Source organism: Gnatocerus cornutus, chromosome 1, assembly GCF_029298725.1.
Source record: "Gnatocerus cornutus isolate USDA-ARS CGAHR chromosome 1, icGnaCorn1.1, whole genome shotgun sequence".
NCBI classification, from domain to species: domain Eukaryota; kingdom Metazoa; phylum Arthropoda; class Insecta; order Coleoptera; family Tenebrionidae; genus Gnatocerus; species Gnatocerus cornutus.
This window is the reverse complement of record NC_142233.1, coordinates 8,063,198-8,085,689: the sequence shown is the minus strand read 5'-3', so window position 1 is coordinate 8,085,689 and position 22,492 is coordinate 8,063,198. Positions and strand designations below refer to the sequence as shown.

Sequence of the window (22,492 nt, the reverse complement as noted above, 5' to 3'; positions counted from 1 at the left end):
AATCTAAAGCGAGCCAAAAGATAGATGTCATTTGTGACACAAAATGTTGACAGATGGGTGTAAACGTTGTTCCCAATTTTGACGTAATGAAATTGGAAACTAACTTGATAAAACCGCATTTTTTTCCCAAATTTTGAAGAGAATTTGCATTGAATCTAAAATAACAACTGAGATAGTCTTAACACATTTATATTGGAAAAAAAATAAATTAAGGGTTGATATCACAGACCTTCACAATTCCCTAAAAATTACATTTTTAGGCGTCGCGACGCCAAAACTATCAGTGATAAAAAACAAATTTTCGCGTCAGCTTCTAGAGCTTTGTCAACTGTGAGCGAGTGCAAAATTTTCAAAATTTTATCTTTAAAATTAAAGACGATTTTGGGGGTGGACACAAGTGTTGCCGGACCCTGTATATATCATACACCACATTTCGCTGACAAAATTTCAAATAAATAGTGACTTCTTTGCAATCCCTAAATACAGGGTGTGCCGTAAGTCACGGATAAACTGTCCACCACCATGTTTGGAAAGTCAAATACAAAGTATTGTTGAAAAAATTATTTTTTCTACAACCGTCAAAAAAAGGTGACATTTGCACACCATTTACAGTGCGTGAAGTAACTGTTTTGCGCACTAGACTAAAAAAATAAACGAAAAAACACTGTGACAAAATAATGTCAAAGTTTATTTTCTTTTAAATTACAAAGGCCATAATTTAATTTATAGCAATAATAAGCTCTGTACTTCCTGTAGATTTCAATGTACTCCGAATTTGAAACACTAAAAGTTCTTTCGCAGTGATTTTTACTATCCGGAACATTAACAATCAAAACGGTCCCAACATCTTGAATGCCATCAACAGTCATTTTCATCAGTTCTTCTCGACGACAAGCGCTACTCCCAAAATTAAAGCTGACATTCAGAGTGGCTTTCAGCATGGAAAAAGTACTCCATAAAGTTGGTGATTTTACCTTCCTGGACTTCTCTTCTAAATATAATAGTAATACGTTTTCTGTAACTTGCAATACGTTTTTCTTCGTGCACCATTCTCGTCTTCGCTAGTAAAATCCATTGTTTGCACTCCAAAAGTGAAAAAACGCCAAAAAACGGTTTTTTGTTTATGAAAACAACAAGTGCATCTCCTTAGATACGCGCGACGCTGGTAACTCTAATTTCTGCAATTTTTTTTACAGGAGGAGTTTTATTCGATTACTAGCGGTTGTAGAAAAAATATTGTTTGTATTTCGTGGCTCATTCGTGTTTTTATGGCGCTTTCGAATGCCTTTACGGTCTCGACCTATCGGTCTCGACCAAAATTAGCATTCATAAGCGCCATTAAAAAAACACTCATTTTGCGCACTTAATACAAAAATAACTATTTGTAAATAGCATATTTCTTGAGAAAAGGGGTGCGATTTTGTTTCTCAAAACGATAAATATCGACAGTGATAAAATATAGTCGTCTTTGTCTTTTGCATTTGAAATGTGTATTTTTTTAAATACATATATTAATAAAGTAATATAAATATTTTAATAACCGGCCCTCTATGACTGAGGTTAACTACAAATGAAAAATCTAAACCAACATTTATAAAGAGCGGCAAATTTCTTTGACATTTCATAGCCACCCTTGATGCTAGAAACATTATAATTATGTAAATTTGCGTAACAAAGTATCTTTCACTTGAACATGAGAAAACTCTTCTTTACAAGTTCAAATTCATGACTTGATCACTTGATGGACAAACATATGTAGACACTCTGTATATGTATGTACGTACTAGAGAGATTTATACTTTTGCACTTTATACTTAGTTTGTTTTAAAAAATTTCCAGGAAAGAAAACAAACCACGATTTTTAAAAATTGATGTTACATGTGTTAGTATAAAACATTGTTTTTTCGGTAGCGGGGGCGGCGGTTCTTTGTCGGTCCCTTGCCTGTCTCTTTCTGAAAATGTGGATGTATAATTTTTTTAAATTACTAAAATACTGTATAAAAAAGTTAAAACTTACCTTTTCGCCCTGACGGCCGCCGGCAGGGGCGGCAGGCCACACCACCAGGCCGCTCACCCACCTCGGGTTTTATAGGGGGCGCCCTTCCTTATGTGGGTCTACCTCTATTGGCGCCCTCTATTCTAAGGGGGGCGCCCCTCTCACGGTCGGCGTTCATCCTTTTTTTCCTGGGGGCGCCGCCGGGATTTATATCCTTTAAATATACATATTCTAACGATTTTTTCTTGTTACAATTATACTTACGATCTCGGATTATCGTTGTTTCTGCAAAAAATGAAATTATTTTAATAATTTCAAATTATAATTGCCATTGAACTTAGAAATTTACGTGGTTTTCAACGTTTTGTTAAATTGAAACTAAAAACAACTTGCTTTGTCTATGTCTTTTCGTAAAGAAGACGCTTAATTTTTTTTTTCTCTAAAGCCACCTTCGTTAACAATTGAAAATCACATTCCACGAAGTAGATTTATTAATTGAAAAAATTCATAATTGCATTTTCTGTCGGCTCTTTGCCTGTCTTCTTCTGAAAATGTAGATGTATAATTTTTAAACTACTGAAATACTGTACAAAAGAATATAGACATACCTTTCGGCTCTGACGGCCGGGGGCAGGTCACACCACCAGGCCGTCCACCCACCTGGGGTTCTATGGGGGGGCGCCTCTCCTTATGTGTGGGCATCTTCCCCGGGGAGCGTCTCTACCTCTTTCGGCGCCCTTTGTTCTAAGGGGGGCGCCCCTTTCACGGTCGGCGTTTATCGTCGGCCTCGGTCAAACTTCTTCTCCATTCTTGGTCTTCGCCAAGTAGATCACGCTCCCGACACGCTTCCTCAAAGGTTTCGCACAAACGACCTTCCACAGTTCGAAAGTCTTCAAACGTTGTGGCTCCGCGCACTGCAATAAGAGCAAACGTAAATAGTAGAGCTCTCCTGCTTGGATTGAAACGTTGTACATTCGCGATACGATGGGTTTGTTTGTGCGTCGTCGTCTCTGCCATCGTTTCAAAGTTGTATTCCACGTGAAAATTCGGGAAATTCGGGATACAAAAGATTTCTCCCAGTCGGATCGGTTCTGGTCGTTTCAAGCCATTGTAATAACTTGCTCGTTCGAACGTTGTTCTCGGCGGCTTCTCGTTCATGACCCTGGACGAAAATGACATTTTGCCTGTTTGGCAAATGCACCGGTAGCCGCTCGACATGATGGCTGTTCTCGTGAAGCGGGAAGCCCAACAAATGCCAAGCGCTTTCGCAGGGAGTCATGTACCGGCCACTCAAAAAAGATGTAATTTCGTTGTACTCAATGCGCATCTGAGCACCACCTTGTTGTTGTGGTTGCCCTTGCTGCTCGACTACGACCTGCGGCTGTTGTTCGCGACGTTCGACAACACGCAAAACGACTTGGTCATAGCCTTTGAAAAAGTACTTGTACAAATATTTGATCAATTCTGGCATTGTCGAGCGGTTTGTCTTCGTTCCTCAGAGTGATGAGAATATATGCGTGAGGCAAACCACGTTTTGGAAACTCAATGACATAGAGATACGCGACAACCACTCTCATGATTTGATTGTCTTTCAAGTCTCGAATCAGCTCCTTGACCTTTTCTTCGAAAACTCGACAAATGAGCATCGGATGATTCGAAGGATCACGATCGTGTGGAGGTAAAGTCTCAATGATTTCGGGCCATTATGGATTGCACGTCATCGTGATAAAAAGCGATGGATATCTCATTTTTGCGACGATGGCCATCGCATCTTGATAACGTTGCATTTGACTTCGTGGACCAATGTTGAATGTTGAAGGCAAAATTACCATCCGACCGATGGGTAGATTTTCAATTTCGCCTCTTCGTCTCACAAAGTCCACCAATCCCTGATACTCTTCTGCCCGAAATTGATCTTGGTGGGTCAAAAAGTAGTTCATTCTGTTTTTCTCTACTCTTAGGTAAGCGGAGACGATGAATTTCTGTCCCAGCTTGCCAGAACATCTCAAAGCGTCAAACCCACCGTCGATCTCGTTGTCGTTTCCACGAATCGCAAGCCGATAACTGTAGAATTGTTTTAGCGTGACTCGCTGGCGTATGTTTCCCTCGTTCAAGGGAATGTTTCGATGCCAGCCGAGTTCACCATGTGGGAAAAGGAGAGGAAAAGCGAGTGAATCGCAAAACTCGCTCTCGAGGTCGATAGTTGGCAAACGGTCGTCCTAGTTTCGTCGAAACACCCGCATCGTCGAAGCATTTCATTCTCGTTGTAACGATAGGTGGCGCACACCTCCCTCGCTTGAACTTCATCAAACTCTCGTAGGTTGTTTCCTCTCGGCTGAAATTCTACGTAGACTCGTAGAACTGCGTTTGAATTCTCTCTGCGTTGTTCGTCGTAAACTTCGTGGAGATGTCTGTATTGTCTCGCAAAAGGATTCACCTCGTTCATAACTTGACCAATCAATACCATCGTTTCCGCGTTGACCTGGTAATGGGCAGCGTTTTCGACTCGTCGATTGGTCGCCTGTTCGGGATCCAAGAAGTACAGGGGGCCACATAACGCATTATCACGGTTGACGTTGATGTCGGAATAATGATGGTAAATCTGTCCCTGGATTGCGTATACGTTTGGCCCGTTCCCTCGTAACTGGCGCAAGTTGGATTGGATGGAGGCGAATTGAAACGCGTTGTTGTACACGTTAATATTTCTGCGAAAGTCTCTACTTGTTGCGTCGTTCTCGGTGAAAAGTCGATGCAACTCTTGGGGAAAGCGGTCCAACGGAGGCAGTTGAACTTTGCCATCGGAACAGCATTTTGCATAGTTTCCTCGGGCAGTTGATTCTTTACGAAAATTTCTCGCACCACAATGTCGGCAAGTTTGATTCATTTCCCCAATATAACTGACGTTTTCTACATGTCTTTCTGTTCCTTGTAGATACGTCGCCCTACGTCCCGGAAAATTGTCACGTTGTTGCTGGTCGATGTTTTGTAGTACCCGTTCTTGTGTACTTTGCTTTGATACACTACAAATGTTTGAAATGTCTCAAAAGTTCATCACAATCATAATTTACTCACCGTTAGGGTCCACGTATCTAACTAACGGTGGACCGCTTCTCGACACTCCTCGCGAAGTTGACGGTTCCTCAAGTGATTTCTTCTTGGATTTTTTTGCAACAGCGGCACCTTGTTGATTTTCTCCGACATCATTAGGTACCGCTTGTTGCTGCTCATCTGAGATTACCTCGGGTTTCTTTGGAGGCGGAGGAGGCATTAAACCGTCTTCGTCACTGTCCGACCAATCTGTAAAAAAAGTATTATTAATTGGATAGAAAATTTTGTTTTTAATCTCCGTATTTATAAGTACCTTTGCTCGACCGGTGGTTATTAATGGTCCCCAGGTCGGTCTTACACGTTGAGCCGGTGGTCGCTACTGCTGCCTCTGGTAACGTTTCGCTCACATGTCTCGGCAACTTGATTGGTGATGGACAGGGTGACTGTTGTTGATCAGACGGGTGCTGCCTCTTAGTCCTTGTCGTCGTTGTCCCGATTTCGACAACTTCCTCCTCAGAGTCGCTGCCTGCCTCTGAGTGAGGTTCGTCAATGGTGGCAGCATTCTTTTTGACGCCCTTTCGTCTCGTCCATCGGGACTTTCTTCCCTTCCTGGGCATTTTTAATTGTTTTTCTAAAAATTTAAATTAAATTTTGTAAAATAACTGCTGGTGTTTGTTCTGCCAAATATAAATGTGATCTCCGTTTTACAGCACTTGCCCTGTCAACAACTAAAAAGCAAAAAATGCGTGAATCAATAATTTCTATAATCACCAAATAAATATGAACGTTTCAACTTACATTTTAAGCACTTTAAATAGTTTGGGAATAATTATTAAAGACACAAAAACACACAATGCACAACAAACGTTGAATCTGTTGATTGCTGTTATTGCGTTTTACAATTTTTTTGCATAGCCAACTTTAGAGGGGTAGTGATTGACGTATGCGAAAGCGGAAAATTAAAATTTTTGTAATTACCAACCTTACATATTGAAACACCCTAGTGGGCAAAAAATCGGCAACACATGAGAAAACTATTTATCGTACATATCAAACCGAAATGGAATGATAGTGTTCATTTCATTATGAGACCGTAAAGAGCGTACAAACTGTAATCAGAGCAAGAAAACACCTGAATTTTATTTCAACTATAAATTTGAGCAATTTCGGTTAAAAAAAAGCTAAATGCGTGAATCAATGCTAATTTATAGAATTACGAAATCAATTTGAATGTTTTACTTACATTTTAAACACACGAAACACTTTTAGCACACAAAAACTCACAATACACAACAAACGCTTAATCAGTTGGGTGCGATTTTGCGCTTTATAATTTTTTCGCATAGCCAACTGTAGAAATTTTTTTATATTACTTCTTTAGAGGGGTAGTAATTGACTTATGCGAAGGCGATAAATTTAAATGTTTGAAATGTCTGATTTATAAAGTTGATTTTGATACTATTACATTATCACAGTCTTGGTAGCTCAGTTGGATTATATATAATGGGATATTAACAAAGTTAATGACGTTAAACCTTTTAGACCACGTTCGGGACAAAAAGTTTCAATTACAGTGTAAACGATACCAGCAGCCAAGTCCATAAATTGGACGGACACATAAGAATTGTTTAAAACGACAGCAATAGAAAGGTTTTTTTATTGTAAAAGTTGATTAAGGATACATGCCAATGAACATTGTTTGTTGCCTATATGGTTACAACTATCGTATATAAAAAATACGTGCTTGAAATTGCTTTTCTGTACATTATTTTTGTAACTCTCGCTCGTCGAGGATGATTGTCTCAAGACGTCTTCAAACTAACTGTACAACACGACGGAATCTGAAATAATTCAAAGATCATAGATTTTTTCATAACATAAAAGTGATTTTTCAAAGTTTTTACCTTCTTAGAGCTATCTTATTTCTTTGTTGTTAATGGAAGTTTTTGATGGCAATTTTGGTGACAAACTTGGACGTTTCTGAAATATTTAAAGGTGTGCCTTCAAAATCTGGATATTATTTTTTATCTTGTTTGCTGTACTGAGCTAATTGCGATGTCGTTGTTAACGGGTTTTCCAATCGAAAGTTGAATTTTCTCTAAAATGTAGAGTTGATAATTGGAAAAAGTGAAAAGTTACCCCTCCTCAATGATGGCTTTAACAGTAAACCGTGACATTTCACGTTCATTTCAGGTCTACTGCAACAATGTCCAGCAATGAAGGTGATGTTTGTCTTTTGTATGAGCCATCTCGTCAGTCTGTCTGTACTCAACTTGGATATTTCACATGCAGCCAGATTATTTCATTATCAACTGCTGTTGATGCGATGATTTTTATGCGTAAACTTTGCTACCTGTTAGAAACCGATGATGACGGTAGTAAGGTCTTCATGATCTTCTTCGATCTATTATTCATCCATTTATCAATTTGTTTCAATTATTGGTAGGTCGCGCGATCTTTGATGAGAAAAAAAATGGTGAAGTGATCTTTATTCAATCTTGTAAATGCAAGAGATGTTGAATTACTAAACACAATGGCTCGTATGAATAAAGTCGAAGTAAATGCTAATGCTTCAAGCATTTGCTGAAAGTGTAGGTAATACTACACCCGCGAAGAATATTCTTGACGATGAAGTATGTACTACCGGAACTTACTTTTCGTCTAGCATCTACTACGCTTTCCTTCCACAAGATTTTTTAGGCGGCATCAATAAATTTACTAGTTAATTAATTTTTACTTATGATTTATTGATTTAATCATTTATAACAACTGAATAATTGGAAATATTTATGAATCCTTTAGAAAAGTTTATATTTTTTTATTTACATTTGCAGTTTCGGCATGTGTAGCTTCACAATTTGTATGAATTAGATTTGATGTGGTTTTTGATGTTGTTGCAGCAGCACTGCTATCCATGTTCATTTTCAATAATTTAACACCTCTTTATTGCATTTTACAGCAGTTTGTCGATTTGATTTTACCCAAATAATTATAAAATTGAGGGTAATATCGGTATCTCGATGTAATATGCAAAGCTATGGATAGATGGCGCCAACATAGATCGGCCGAAAATGTTTGCGGTCAGAAAAGACTTACTTTTAGGCCGCTTTTAAGGCCTAAAAATTTCATTTTTAGTTTAAGTCGCTTAAAAAACCGTATTAAATATAGTTTTGGTACAGCGTTCATTGCATTGGACATTCTTTGCGTCTTGAATTAACAGACAGCTTAAAAAATCCAAAATTAGTAATCATCTTTAGTTTTTTACACTGTCGGTTCTGCCAGATATCTGTAACAAGTTTTTCAATTCACATTCCAATTATATTTTTCGGTCTTGTTAAAAATATTATTGGGATTTTTTGTTCCATTTATGGGGCAGAAGTTGCATATACATATACATTTTACATAATCCCTAACACTGTACATATTACTGCGTACTACTTTACACACCCTGCATAAGCAAATTTGATTGTATTTCTTGTTAAAAAAGAATATATAGCTCCTTTTTTACTTTTTAAATGCGAAACGAAGAAAGGTTAAGAAAAATAAGAGAAAAAGAAGTGAGTGTTTATTTTTCACCAAAGGTGAATTTATTGATCTAAAGTTGGATCCTAATTGTACGTTTACCGGAGAATTAGGTAGTTTTCTTGAAGTTCTTGTTTAATGAATAAAACACTGTAAATTTAACTGACGACGTAAATATATTAAAAAATGTAAATAGGAAATGATTAGAGTTATTACAAGAATTGATGATTATAATACAGAGGTTAAAGTCGAACTTGTTCTCTTACACTATTCATTTTTACCCTTTATTTTCGATAATGCAGGTAGTCCCCTAACACATTCCAATATTCCGTTAATTCGTATTTAATGCTCAAGCTCGTGAAACGTGAAATAACGATATTTTATTCTAATACGTTTTTATTGCTAATTTAAAAAAGTTTATACTTCGTGTAGAAGTAGATGCTTGGTCCGTGTAGCATCTTGCTTCAGTCGAAGTATGTGCTTGTAGCAGATTCTACCGGAACTAACTTTATACTTCGATTCGCCAAGTCTATACTACATAGTTGAAGCATTAGCATTTACTTCGACTTTATTCATACGAGCCAATAACTCACTCGTCTTAGTTTATTTTCAAAAATATTATCTAGCATTTCTTGGTTAATGGTCTTATAACAACGTATTATTTCTTGTTGGAGTTCTTCTAAATTAGTAAATTGCTGTTTTGGTTTACAGAATCTAAATTAAATCCTTAATACTTAATTACTTAACATCAGGTTAAAGTGACATGTGATGGTTTTAATACTTAAATACTTAACATCAGGTTAAAGTGACATGTGACGGTTTTTCCACTAATCAAATATCAGCAATTTTTAAATTAGTTGTAAGATTAACTTAATTTCTATTAAATTATTGTGTAAACCGGTCTTTTATCTTTTAAATACTTAATTCATGTAAATTATCTGAGGACTAAATTTTGTAATTAAGATTACCGATCAAGTGAAATCATGCCTCATCGGTGAAAAATGTCACATTTAACAATGCATCATGAAAATTATTTTGAAACAAATTGCTGAAAAATATATTTGTGGATTTTCTCCACCACTGGAAATCTTCCTGATGATTTGCTTTTATGTTTCCGATTTGATTAAATCTGTGAGTCACATCTCGAATATGAAACATGTTAAACATAAGTGACATTTTACCATAGCTACTTCATTATGGAGCTGTAATACTGCTAAAATGAGACGTCGTATGAGGGTCATAAAACACTAGTTTTTTTTAATTTATGAAACAAACGTCAAAAAACAATTAAAATTAAACTAGATTTAACGTGCGTACAAATAAAAATATATTTAAAGTCGGTGAAGATTTTAATTTAGCGACGTTTTTACAGTGTAGACTGGAAACGTCAAAAATTGACGGATTGTTGAACATGAAGTTTAACGGGAACACTGAAGAGAGAAGCACACATTGGACCGATCTGATTAGGGCAGTTAGTGCAACGAATTGCACAAGACCAAAGTGAATAAAAGAACCTTAAGGGTCCACGAGCCTGCCCGAAAATTCTGTGTTTAAAAAGTATGCAACTTTAACAACACCCTTGATTGAAAACTGCCAAAAGGGATTACCGAGGATCTGGTAATGAGTGGACCATAAACTTTATGGAAACGGCCGCTTGACCCGCACATTTAGCAAGAAACCAGCGGTCAAAATAATAAATTTGTGTTGGACCAGAAACTAGAGATGAGTTGAAAATCTCAGGATTTGAGTTTAAGCAAAAAAATTTTCGGGTGTAAATTTGTTTACCGATTAATGAAAAATTTAGGTATAAAATCCGCAAAGTGCCAGTATTCCATAGTACGTAAGAGGATGTGTTTTAATTGAAAAATTTAATTTACGCGGGAATTTTAAAACAAGCAAGGCTAACCGTTCGGCCACTCTGCTGACTTTCTCATCATCAGAAAGCATTTTCCAAGGTGCGCAAAATGTTTTCAAATTTACGAAAATAACTTGTCAAATAATGACATTGCTGCCAGGAGTGTACAAATTTCATGCTAAATAATGTTAACAAAAGATATCAAGTTCTTCATGAAAATTGTATTTTTGGTTGCATTCGGTAGTCTGGATCGTACTGTGAATCAGTCTGCATTTAAAGCCGATGTAAGTGACTGCTTTTGGCTGTCAGCACATTAGTACACAAGTTTCTATGTTTTCAACAACACATTGTGTTTTTAAAGCAAGGGAAGAGAAAGTAGTTCATTGATGTAAGGCGATCTTGCATGATTTCTAAACATATTTTTTTCTAATAAAGTAAACTGGTTGGGCTCCTGCTTTGGCTAACTGCGTAATTTTTTAGCGCAGCAATAAGAGCTCCTAACCAAGAACGAACTATGTTTTTATGAACAATTAATTTATTATTAGCGGTCATTATGCGCCTGTTAATTGGGAACATGGCATTACCATGTTTTGGGACTTATAAGACTTACAAGAGATGGTGCATATTTAGTGGCCTACTCTTGTAATACCTGGTACAAAAAGTATACAAGTTCTTGTTCTGTCACTGTTTTCACTTTTTTTTTGTTTCAACAAAGGGGACAATTTTTCTCATTTTCGATGCCTAAAGTTTCGTTTTTTTTTGGAACTAAAATCAGTTCCGCTTCTGCAGCTTTTTGATTTATTTCATCCATGATTTTGATGATTTTTTTTATTACAAAAATTGAAACTGGATTAGTTCTTAAGGTGACTTCGTTGGATTGACAGGGTGAACATAACTGCAATTTTAATTTAAATCAAAATAATGAAAAAGCCATCTGAAATTATCACGGAAAATGATCAGAAGTTATTAGACCATCCAGAATGGTCATCAGTCATCAACATCACACTCTAATAACAAACATTTTTTAAAGACTATGAAAACTTATAACCGTTCACATTGATGTCTAAATAGTGGTAATAAGTTTGATTTTGATTTGGGTAATACGTAGGGTTCGTTCCTTTGTAACTGACCTAATCGACTCAACAGAGGTAGTTGGACTTTTCCATTGGACGAACATCTTGTGTAACTTCCACACCAAGGTCTTTCTTTTTTAAAGAACCTCGCGTTGCAATGGACACATGTTTATTTATTTGCCTAAAATAACTGACGTCTTCTACATGTCTTTCAGTTGCTTGTAGATAAATCGCCCTACGTCCCGGAAAATCACGTTGTTGTTGGTCAATGCTCCGTAGAATGTTCCGATAGACATTGTCAAGTTCATTATCTAAACTAGCATCTCCATTATCTTCAATATCTTGGACATAATCGTCAACGGCATTTTGAATCTCGAATAAATGGAATCGATCCCGGTCGTTTGGACTCATTTAAGGAGGAGGAGATGGCACTTGGTCCAAACAAAATCAGCAAAAATTATTTTTTTGAAAAATTATTACATATTGTCTTTTTTTTCGTATGTCTGTTCCAAGCTCAACGGCTGTCATCAGGTTGTCACACATTATTTCTCTAAAATTGAAACCATTGTCTCTACTTAAAGATTAATTTGTTTTGACAATTGTCAAAGAGAAGTTTTGGAAGCAGCTTCAATAATTTCTTCAACTGCATCAACTGTTTCTGAAGTACGTTTTTTAGGCCTTCTGCCTTTCTTTCTGTTGATGCCAATTAGCATTATCTTCGATACCTTGATGCATGAAGTTACAAAAATGTAGTCCTTCAGTTGACAATAACAACACATGTATTAAAAACAAATCAAATAACTAGGGTTGTTGATCAATTCATATCACAATGAGGTTTAGGTTGGATTCCAGTTTCGTTAAGGCACAATCTTATGTATATTATAATTATTATTATTATTATTATTCTACTTTTTAGCAATTTTTACTTGTCACTATTTCACCGAACACCATGTGTGACAACTAACACCGAATAACCTACGCGAACATAATTGGTTTTATTAAATGTGTTTGGCTATAGCCTCAACACAAATCAACAAGAAAGCAGAGACAATACATAAAATGATCCTTTCCTTGCAATATTTCCCGCTTGGTTATTTTCCCCTAGTTAAGTGAAATTATTGTGACACTGTTTATTTACTTTTTACTCGGTTTTTAGACATTTGGTTCTAACACACATGGTATGTACTATTATAAATTAAAGGGCCATGAAGGGTTGAGATGTTTTCATTCAAAATGTTATTGACAAGACTCTAATTACTATAGTAATACCAATGGTAACAAGATTTACTACATTTTGTCCTCCCCCTTAAAAAATAAAAAAATATGTTGAAAAGTTTTGAATTTGTTGAGGTGGAAAAGCTAAGGTGTTGTGTATTCCATCTACAAAAACCACCTATCTTTTCATCTCAATGTTTACAATATTTTTCGACCTGAATTGAACAATTACGGAAAGCAAGAGATAAATTGTCTTTTTCAATTTTCGTTGAGTGAAGTTCTCTCGTCGTGGTTCCAGATGCTGAAGTTGTTCCTCAGGAACAATGCATTCTGTACAAAAAACTATTGACGAAAGGTCGGCTCAGTAATTGTGGATGTTCTAAAGAAAAAGTTTTTAAGAATCTTACTTATACTTTTTATATTTACATGCTGAAAGAAATAATTGCTGCCCAGAAGTCCAGCCTACAAGTTAACGGAGAACCGCTGTTGAAATCTGCGGGGAAAAACTGCTCTTGGATTTTCATGAGCCCAAATATGCAGATTTCGATGATTAAAGCAGCTGTCACGTCCAAACACCTCAGTGAACAGAATGCACGACACGAAATTTGGATCACGATTGCTTTCGTTGATACGCCATTCGCAAAACTTTCTTCTGGCCGGATAATCCTCAGGAGGTAAATGTTGAACGCTGGTATAGTGGTACGGGTGATCAGGCCTGTGATCAGTCGCTAGGATTCTTTGTACAGAAGATCTTTCGATGTCTAACTGGCGTGCTACAGTTTGGAGACTTTGCGTGGGGTCCTCATCAACCGCTTCCAAAACGGCTTTTTCATTTTCAACAGTTCTGGCCCGCCTCGGTGCTCCACCAACGTCGCGCCGATCTGGTAATAACTGACCAGTCTGTCTAACACGCGAAATAACACAAAGAATCGTTTTGTTGTCCGGATAGTAATCACGAGTAATTGTTGCATGGTGTAAAACCCCACTTAGAATTTGTAACCTTACTTTTTTGTACTGTCAATTGTGAGTTATAATTTTTTAATTTCAAAATTTTCGGTATTTGCAATATTGCAAGGAACTGACTGTAGATCATACCGCTCTGTAGTAAAGATACTATTCTAATTTTATTCGTTTTAAATACTTCAGTCTTGATAATTCTTAATTGTCAACTTGTCAATACTTTGATGTTTTAAACGTCAGTAAAGGCAATGACAGTAAAGCACAAACTACACTCAAATTTTTGGAACGTCAGAAAAGGGACGTCTAAGATTTTGTGTCCGCGGCTGTAAGTTCTATCTTTGAAAACCGAAATCTTTACTATTTTTTTTTAATTGAGTCAGTCTTGCTCTTGCTTGAATTAAATAAGCAGTAGTCGAAATTTTATTATACAGGCTGTCTTAAAATTAGCGAATTCCGAATTCAGAGCCCGGTAGAGGGAACCCAGTGGTGCCCGTAAATATCTAAAAAAAAAATTTCCTAAAGAAGATGTAAGCACTTTAACTGTGTTCAATGCGACATCGTTGCAAAACTTACATTTCTTTCTTATGATTTCTATTTGTATTGCTTAGATATGTACGTTCGAAACCTCATAACTGACATTGTCAAGTAATGTCAATTTTGCCATTTTTAAGCAGTGCGCCCACTAAAGAAAGTATTGTTTACTTTTCTGATATGGATGTTTTTTGATATCAGTTGTTTCTTAAATATTACTTTATAAAGATAATTAACTTTAAACAGTAACACATTGTTGAACAATTTAAAGGTCCTCTTTGCTTAAAGTTCTTTTTTACTTATTAATATGAAACTGGTTCCTATAAACTAATGTCTTTGTGTAAATTAGATAGATAGAGTGAAATCTCTTTTAAACGTAGAGTTACAGTGCCTAAAATTTTGTCTGTTTGAGGAGTGTCCGCTTATGAGAACAAATACTTAAGATTAATTTGACACTTCCATGACGAAAAAACTTTCCGTTCTAGTGAGATGTCCGCTTGTGGAGATATTTAGTTAAGAGATATTTCAATGTAATATAAAAATGTTTTGTTATTTCAACGTTATTCAATATAATCATTAAATATGGTTTGTTAATTTGTTTAAGTGAAATGCTTTACAGTTTCAAGATTCATAAATTTAAATTATTTATTACTGTGACGGCCAGAATAAAGTGGTGCAGTTCTGAAACGAGGTTATGATTCAGGCTAAAAATTAACTACCAACAATATTAAATTAAATCAAAGTCGCGACTTTTTAAAAAAATTACATCAAAGTGTTACATTACTCATATTATTGATAGAAATAATTTTGCAGTAACAAAACCCAAAATCCCCTAATAATCACATATGAAGTGCTGCATTTCTTATGGAACTTTCACGAAATTTCGAACTGCTGGTGCTGAGGGAATCAATTCCTGCTTCAAGTTTATCAATCGACGATTAGGAAATTACATTAGGAAAAAACAAAAATGTATCAAGATAAATAAATAAATAACTAATAAAACAATTAAACAATTTATTCTACTTATTAAAAAACAAACAAACAATTTTACTTATTAAAATAATTGTTAATGGTTCCGCCCTTAACTATGAAAGTTGGGCGAAACCAACTGTTATTATTTCGGTAGAATCTGAAAAAAAAAAGTTGATTTAGATTTCGATTGTAATACTGCTTCTCATTGTGATTACAATCCCCTTAGACAAATTTACTCAATTTTTCGCTTATACTGAGCTAATCTGAAATGAGACAATAAAGATAATACCTACGTACTTCCTGCGTTTATTTACTTGGGAACTAACCAAATCGATGTATTATTTTTACAATTTACATTTTTATATAAATACTTACTTGCCCTGCTCATCATCTCTTAAAGTACAGTTTTACTTTTCATTTTGTATTATATGGAAATACTTACTTTCGCTTTTTATTGCTAAAATATTTTTTGAATTATCTATATTTGTTGCATTAGTACCAAAAACACTTACGATTTTCCATTTTGGTCTTGATTACTAAAATTGAAATTTTAGAATTTGTTTTTACCTTATGAAAATACTCACTTGACCGATTCCTTTTGATTAGATTCGCTGAAAATGTTTTGTTGGTTTGTTAATTTTTGTTGCATTAGTACCAAAAACACTTACGATTTTCCATTTTGGTCTTGATTACTAAAATTGAAATTTTAAAATTTGTTTTTACCTTATGCAAATACTTACTCATTACCGGGGGTGCCGTCAATGATTTGCTAAAAAAAAATGTTTTAAATATCGTATATCGTCGCAAATATGCAGCTTATTTTCCAATCAATCGGATTTTATTGCATAAATAACAAATACTTACGGCTCACCCCCATCAACCTACATATAAATGCTAAAAAAGAATTCGGTTGATTTTATTTATTTTAGGTAAATTCGTGTGTAACATACATAGGGTCAAAACCGCTTAGCTAAAATAAAGTACAATTAGAACATTAAATTAATATTTAAATTTAGACTAGACTCACGATGAATGTCTCCATTACACTATTGTAACTATCAAATGTTTATTTGAATTTTCGTGCGCTTTTTATTTAGCAATGGACACTATTCTAATATTTTTAACAAAAGTAATTACAGAACGAAGGGAATGAAATGTTAAAATTGAAGGGGCTTGTTTTACTTGAGATGACATTGTTAGATTGACAAATTGATATTATTAAGACTTCAAATTATGCTTGCCATAAAGTTTTCTCTGTTATTGCAGTACAAAAACTGAGGTTGATTACTATGTAATAATGTAAACGTAAGTTTGAAGTGAGGGTATACTTATAAACGTTCATGACTGGGTCCATTGAAGTCCATAAGTACAATTTGGGCAACTCTGCAAGTTTAGGTACAACTAGATATTTACTATTTATCATAATTTATTGAACTGATTTGAATGGAATAGCTAGAGGAGACAAACTAATAATCCTATAATTTCGAATAAGGAGCGTCTTATTTAATTTTAATTTTTATTGTAAACATAAATATTAACAACCCCGCTTTTTACAATTACAATAGGGCGGGGCTGTTTATTTTTTCTTTTTCCTCGCCTCCATCTTTTTTGTCTAAAATTTAAGTACACTTTAATCAATTTGTAAATAAAAATTAATGAAACAAACTTTTTAGAATTGCGGCTCTTGGACTTTTTTTCACCTAGGTTCTGATCTTTGGTCAAATCTTCCTATAACAAATTAAGTACAAATATATTTTTATAACTATGTTCTCAAAGGGTCATGTTATTCATCGACGTAGAGTAAAATGGTAAAAAAATGTTGAACCTCTTGGAACCAAGTCAGATTTAAAATTGTAATACTAATTGTTTGTTTGCGCTTTCGCTTGACTTTGTAAAAATTGAGATTGTGGAAGTTGCCGCTTATACGACGATATAATGAAATTTTTCCTGATTTACATAGTAGCACTTTTTACTGCTGACAAAAATGCGAAATTAAAAAAATGTACATGAATAGGGCAAAAAAAAAAGATATTTTTTAAAAATTTTATTAATTAAAAATTAAAAGTCAAATTAGTAGCATTATGAATTATAATTATGTCCTTCCTTGGTTTAGGAGGAGGAGGAGCAACGACCACCGGGGTCGGAACTGGTGCTGTCGTCGATACTACCCAAGCAACATGAACTTGTATAAAAAACGTTTAAAAACACAATTAACCATACGTATCAATACGGTATATTTGTGTGTATAAATATACCGGAAAATGTCCGCCCTACATACCATTATTTTTCGTATATTTTAAACGTTGATTTAACTACATCACTATTCGATTAGAAAACATAGCTCATCTTCATTTTCAATAAGAAGATTATATACGTTAATTCTTGGTATAAATCTGATGTTAATATTTCGTTTCATTTTGATGTTTTATATACATTTAATAGGGATGTTAATTTTAGGTAAATAAAATGCTTTTGTTGCACGAATTTTAAACAAGTAAATAGTAGTTTATTTTCTGCTATATAATATCAAAACATAATATAAAAAACAAAACAAAATTATTGTTCTTAAATGCAAATACAACGTAATTCTCTAAAACATTCTAACAAAATAAAAACATTTTATATGAAACAATAACATATGACATGAAAATTAACAAGAGTAAATTTTTATATAAAAGTCCGCCAATTAGCGATCACATATTTTGCTATTTTTGGTGAAATTTTGACTTTAATATAAAACTTTATTTTTCTTTTTTCTGTAACGTATACGTATACCTGGCCTTCGATAGTTTTAGCCAATCTTGGATAGATGATTTAATAATTTTCTCATTTGCATCAGGGCTATCCAGATATGCTAGCTTAATTGCCTCTAAAGTGATTTTTATTAAATACTTGTGGAAGTTTCTTATTAACTTACCCATTATTACAGTACACATTTTTGTGTTTTTGAACGGTCTTTTATCCTTTCCAGACCAATTAAATTTCATCCCAACTTGGTTGGTCAAGAGAAACTTTAACATATTCATAGTAGTGTTCCTCACATTCGACCCCCCAATGGTAGACAGACGTTTTTTCTAAAAACAAACTTCGTTAATTAATTTGACAAAAATATATTAAAAGCATTAATTTATTAATCTATGAAAAATAAATAGATAAGGCATAACACATTTCAAACAGAGAGAAGCAAAACGAATTACCATGTAAGCAAATTTGTCTTCATTTCTTAAAAATTCCTCCACTGCTCGGTATTCTGATTTGTTAGCAACAGGCAATTTAGGAAAATCAGGTGGTCTTTCAATGAGATGATTGTTTTGCATTTGTAGGGTACGTAATATATTGTCCAGAACTATAGAGTGTTGATCTTGAACAGCAATAATTTTTTCTAAACGTCGTAAAAGTATTTCCTGGAAATTTGTTTCTAGAGATTCTAGAGTGGGTGTGTGAAAAGACGAGATTGGTGTGCATGGTGTTGACACGTAAGTCACGGTAGTATCAAAGGAAATACAAGAATTTTCGTCTGGTTTGGATGTTACCGAGCTTTCCTCTTCGGAAGAAAATTCTTCCTCAGATTCTTGTGTCCTAAAAAAGTACAATAAGTGTTTGTACATTACACTTTCATCAAACTAACATTTGTCTTTTGGACTTACACCCCTCATTGTCAATTTGTGTCTTTCTTTTGTTAGTCTGTTTTGTTAGTTCTGTTAGTTTCCGCACCAAGGGTTCATTGGAAGTACAATCCGAGCTGGTACTTTGCTCGATGATTGTGTTTAAAAAATTATCCGCTTCTGCATAGTCGGCTATAAAAACAAATGTTATCAATTATTATACAAAGCAGTACCTACCAGTCATGAAGCAAACATTTTTAATTTCATATTTTTTCCAATGAGACATGGGTGTTTTTTTATTTCGTATAAAATCTTCAATAACTTTCTTTCCTGTATTAGTTGGCCACCAACATTGCTTTTGTTCTTCGGTCAACCACTCGAAAGGCACCACTGAGCATTCTTTGCCTTGAAATTCAATCACAGCATACATCTTCCTTCTGGAAGGCATGGAAGTTAACGTTACTGAGCAAAATTTTTATATTTTTATAAATTTTGAAAACACAATGAACGTAAACCAAAATTAAATATGAAGAATAGGGGAACAGTAAAAACCGTTTTTATAAGGGAATGCTCTAGCATATCTATATTTCGTTGTAATATTAGAAACATTAAAAAAAATTTGGTCCCCCTCACTCCAAGCATAATATATACCTAATTTTGAAGAATCTAATGGAAAAACAAAAAAATTTTCTTGATATCTAAATTTTTTTCCAATACATTTATAAACACTGTCAACACAGATTATAGATTTAATAACATATAATTTGTTTTCCACAGCCACGATATTATCAGGAATAGATGTAGAAATTAAAAATTTATCATCAACTTGTAGCTTTGAGCATTGAAAGTAATTTGTTGATTTGTCAAAAATATGAACAGGTTTTAAACATACTATATTGTCATTACAACTATTACTTGCTACTGAATTATTTATTTCATGTAACCTGTTGTTCAGTTGCTGTAAAGGACGATTTTTACCCCTAATTAAACGTTTCAAGTGTCCCAGACAATTTTCAAATGCAAAACAACTATAAATATTCAAATCTCCATATAACTGCACATCATCACAAACGTGAATTAAGGAATGAACATTGTATGAATTAAAATATTTTCCATAAATATTAGGACACAATTTGACAAACTTTATGAGAAATAATTTTGCCTCAGCCACATACTTAGTTTTCAATTTTTTACTACTTAAAATAAAAATTGCCACATGAAGTAACAAAAAATGCCTGTATACGTTATTAGCAACGGAAAAGCGTAAAAGTACAGGCCCAAAGTATAACAAAAAAAATCTAAACTCTGTTGCTTTCCATCTCTTCAAAAAATTCAAACATCTCATTTTTCTTTTAAAATCATTTGGTATGAATTTTCTGTTTCTCTTTATACAACTGTCGATATTTTTAATAGTAGATTTTGAAAATTTTACATTTCGTTTTCCTTCAGTCCAACTCAATAATAACCTTTTCATGACACCAAGAAAAATGAGATGCATAGGATCTAAAACAAACATTGAGACAAGTCCTATATTTAATCGCGTGAGTGGTGATTTTTTTTTAATATGAGTGTCATTTTCTGTTTCAACTTCAAAATCACTGTCTTTTCTTAACTCAAATTCTTCATCAACGGGATAATATCTTTTTTTATCAGCGTAAATGGTTTTGATACGACATCTCTCGCATCCAAAAATACTTGTATGGCCCTTTATTTGTTTTAAAAAAGCTCGAGCGGGAGCATCGCAACTGAAAAATTTAATTGCGACGACATAGTGCTTATTAAAAACATTAAAACCGTTCTTCAAGACCAGTTCACATTCTGTAATAAAATCGTCTAAAAATATTTCTAAAGTGTCAGGTTTCCCATTCCCACAAAATACTGCCACAACAAAAGGCGTTTGATCTTTTAAATTTTGACTACGGACAAGAATTGGCCAAAATTCTAAGTTACTACTGTTATACACAGGAATACCATCAACATTAATTTCCAAATTGATAACCAAGTGATCATCAGTATCATTATCAGTACTATTGTCATTCTTGTAACCACGCTTTAATTTTTCTTTAAGTCCATTAACTAAGCCAAGATATAACATTTCACCATTATTTAATTTGATTGTACTAGTAGAGCTTGGAGTCCCTAAGATTGTTCTGGCGTCTTGAGGCAAAAAAGGGTAACATTCTGCTATTAGAACAACTAACTCATTAAGGCACTTATGAGTAACATTATTGTTAATTGCCCAAGTTTTTAAACCCTGCATAAAGGTTTTTTCATACAAATTATTAGTAGCTTTTATTTCAGTGTTACGTTCCTTAGTTTCAGTTAACGTTTGTTTATTATAAAAGTGATTTGTTTTTACTAAATGTTTTTCAAGTAAATTTAAATTTTGAACACTTTCCGATGGTGTATCATTTAAATTAATATTGGTTGTAGTTGCAAAACATTTTTTGGCATGATCATTTGTTAAATTGCAATTGCTTTGTAACGTCAGACTTTCAATGGCCAATTTTGCATTTGCTGCAATCTTTCTTCTCAAGTGTCTTTTACTAATATTTTTGTTCAAATTTGCCATATTTAAATAACTGCGTCTTACAAGTAGTTGTTTAGGAAGTGCTCTAAAATTCATTTGATAAAAGGTCAATCAACAAAATTTGGGAAACTTACCTCTGTTTCGAAATAAGGCCGTTTCTCGCTTTGCTTCGTTTTGCGAATTTATACTAATGCAATGGCAGCAAACACGTGCAACACACTTCTACCTAATATAAAATTGATTTAAAAAAAGATAAAGTAATAACAAGTGAGAAACTTACCTTTGCGGAGTACCTATTTCGCTTTCACAGAGGTTGATTTCTTTGTTCCGTTATTTTAGCAACAATTTTAATTAATAATAGCCGAACACGTGTTACACATGCGATGATTCTGCACCACCACTAGCCGATACAGCACATGTGGAATAGTCCATCATGCATAATGGCGGGAAAGCATGGGGTAAGGAAGGTTGTAAAAATCTTGCATTGTTGCAAGACTATTTTAATAAATAATAAAATTACGAGCATTAATTATACTGACACTGACAAAAAAAAAATTGGTATGCTGCGATACGATTTTAAATTTATTTTGAAATACCATAATAGCGAAACAAAAAAACCGCCTATCATTTTAAGCAAAATAATGCATAAACTTTCCCTCCAAGCTATCAGACGATAGCTTGGAGGGAAAGTTTATGATAGGCCAGGTCCACATAATTATGACGATCTTTGTGCATAATAATATTAATAATACAAATAAATTATTTTCTTAAGATTACAATACCGGCTGCTTAAAATAAAAAAATGTGTTTTAAATTTAAACTTAAGTTACCTGACTCATAACTACATGTATCAAATAAGAAGTTTTGTTTATTTACTAAACACATTTGAGAAGGGTTTACATAATTGTCTTTTCAATGTTTAATAAACGAATATATTAAAAATAGTAATTAAAAATACAGGCTTTTAACGTAAAAGCTCTACGTTTAATAACAATTTATATTCAACATCTATTACACGTACGTATAAAATTGTTGCAGTTACAAATTGTTGCAAAAAAAAAGGTTTTCCACATAAAAAAAAATCGTAGAATACTCGTTGACATATTGCATATGTTTAATGGTTTATAATATACTGGGTATTTAAAAACTATTTTTTATCAACGTTTTATTGATATTGTAAACAAC

The 22,492-nt window shown here is 34.0% G+C and overlaps 3 protein-coding genes and 1 pseudogene across 3 annotated transcripts; all 4 read right to left on the bottom strand.

Moving 5' to 3' along the window:
• Positions 1-2,758: 2,758 nt before the first annotated feature.
• LOC148180183 (uncharacterized) lies at positions 2,759-3,214 on the bottom strand (annotated as a pseudogene).
• A 485-nt stretch (positions 3,215-3,699) lies between these two features.
• On the bottom strand, positions 3,700-4,880 carry LOC148180182 (uncharacterized). The gene is made up of 2 exons (XM_088032381.1): positions 4,140-4,880; positions 3,700-4,086 (listed from the first exon to the last, which is right to left on the bottom strand). The coding sequence occupies exons 1-2, from the start codon at positions 4,878-4,880 to the stop codon at positions 3,700-3,702; spliced, it is 1,128 nt and encodes a 375-aa protein (XP_087888507.1).
• A 12,776-nt stretch (positions 4,881-17,656) lies between these two features.
• LOC148180181 (uncharacterized) lies at positions 17,657-18,866 on the bottom strand. Its single transcript, XM_088048060.1, has 3 exons — positions 18,370-18,866; positions 18,090-18,246; positions 17,657-18,041 (listed from the first exon to the last, which is right to left on the bottom strand). The coding sequence occupies exons 1-3, from the start codon at positions 18,778-18,780 to the stop codon at positions 17,914-17,916; spliced, it is 696 nt and encodes a 231-aa protein (XP_087904186.1). The 5' UTR covers positions 18,781-18,866; the 3' UTR covers positions 17,657-17,913.
• Positions 18,867-19,227: 361 nt separating this feature from the next.
• LOC148180180 (uncharacterized) lies at positions 19,228-21,749 on the bottom strand. The gene is made up of 3 exons (XM_088048047.1): positions 21,588-21,749; positions 21,442-21,533; positions 19,228-21,392 (listed from the first exon to the last, which is right to left on the bottom strand). The coding sequence occupies exon 3, from the start codon at positions 21,347-21,349 to the stop codon at positions 19,298-19,300; it is 2,052 nt and encodes a 683-aa protein (XP_087904173.1). The 5' UTR covers positions 21,350-21,392; positions 21,442-21,533; positions 21,588-21,749; the 3' UTR covers positions 19,228-19,297.
• Between the last annotated feature and the right edge of the window lie 743 nt (positions 21,750-22,492).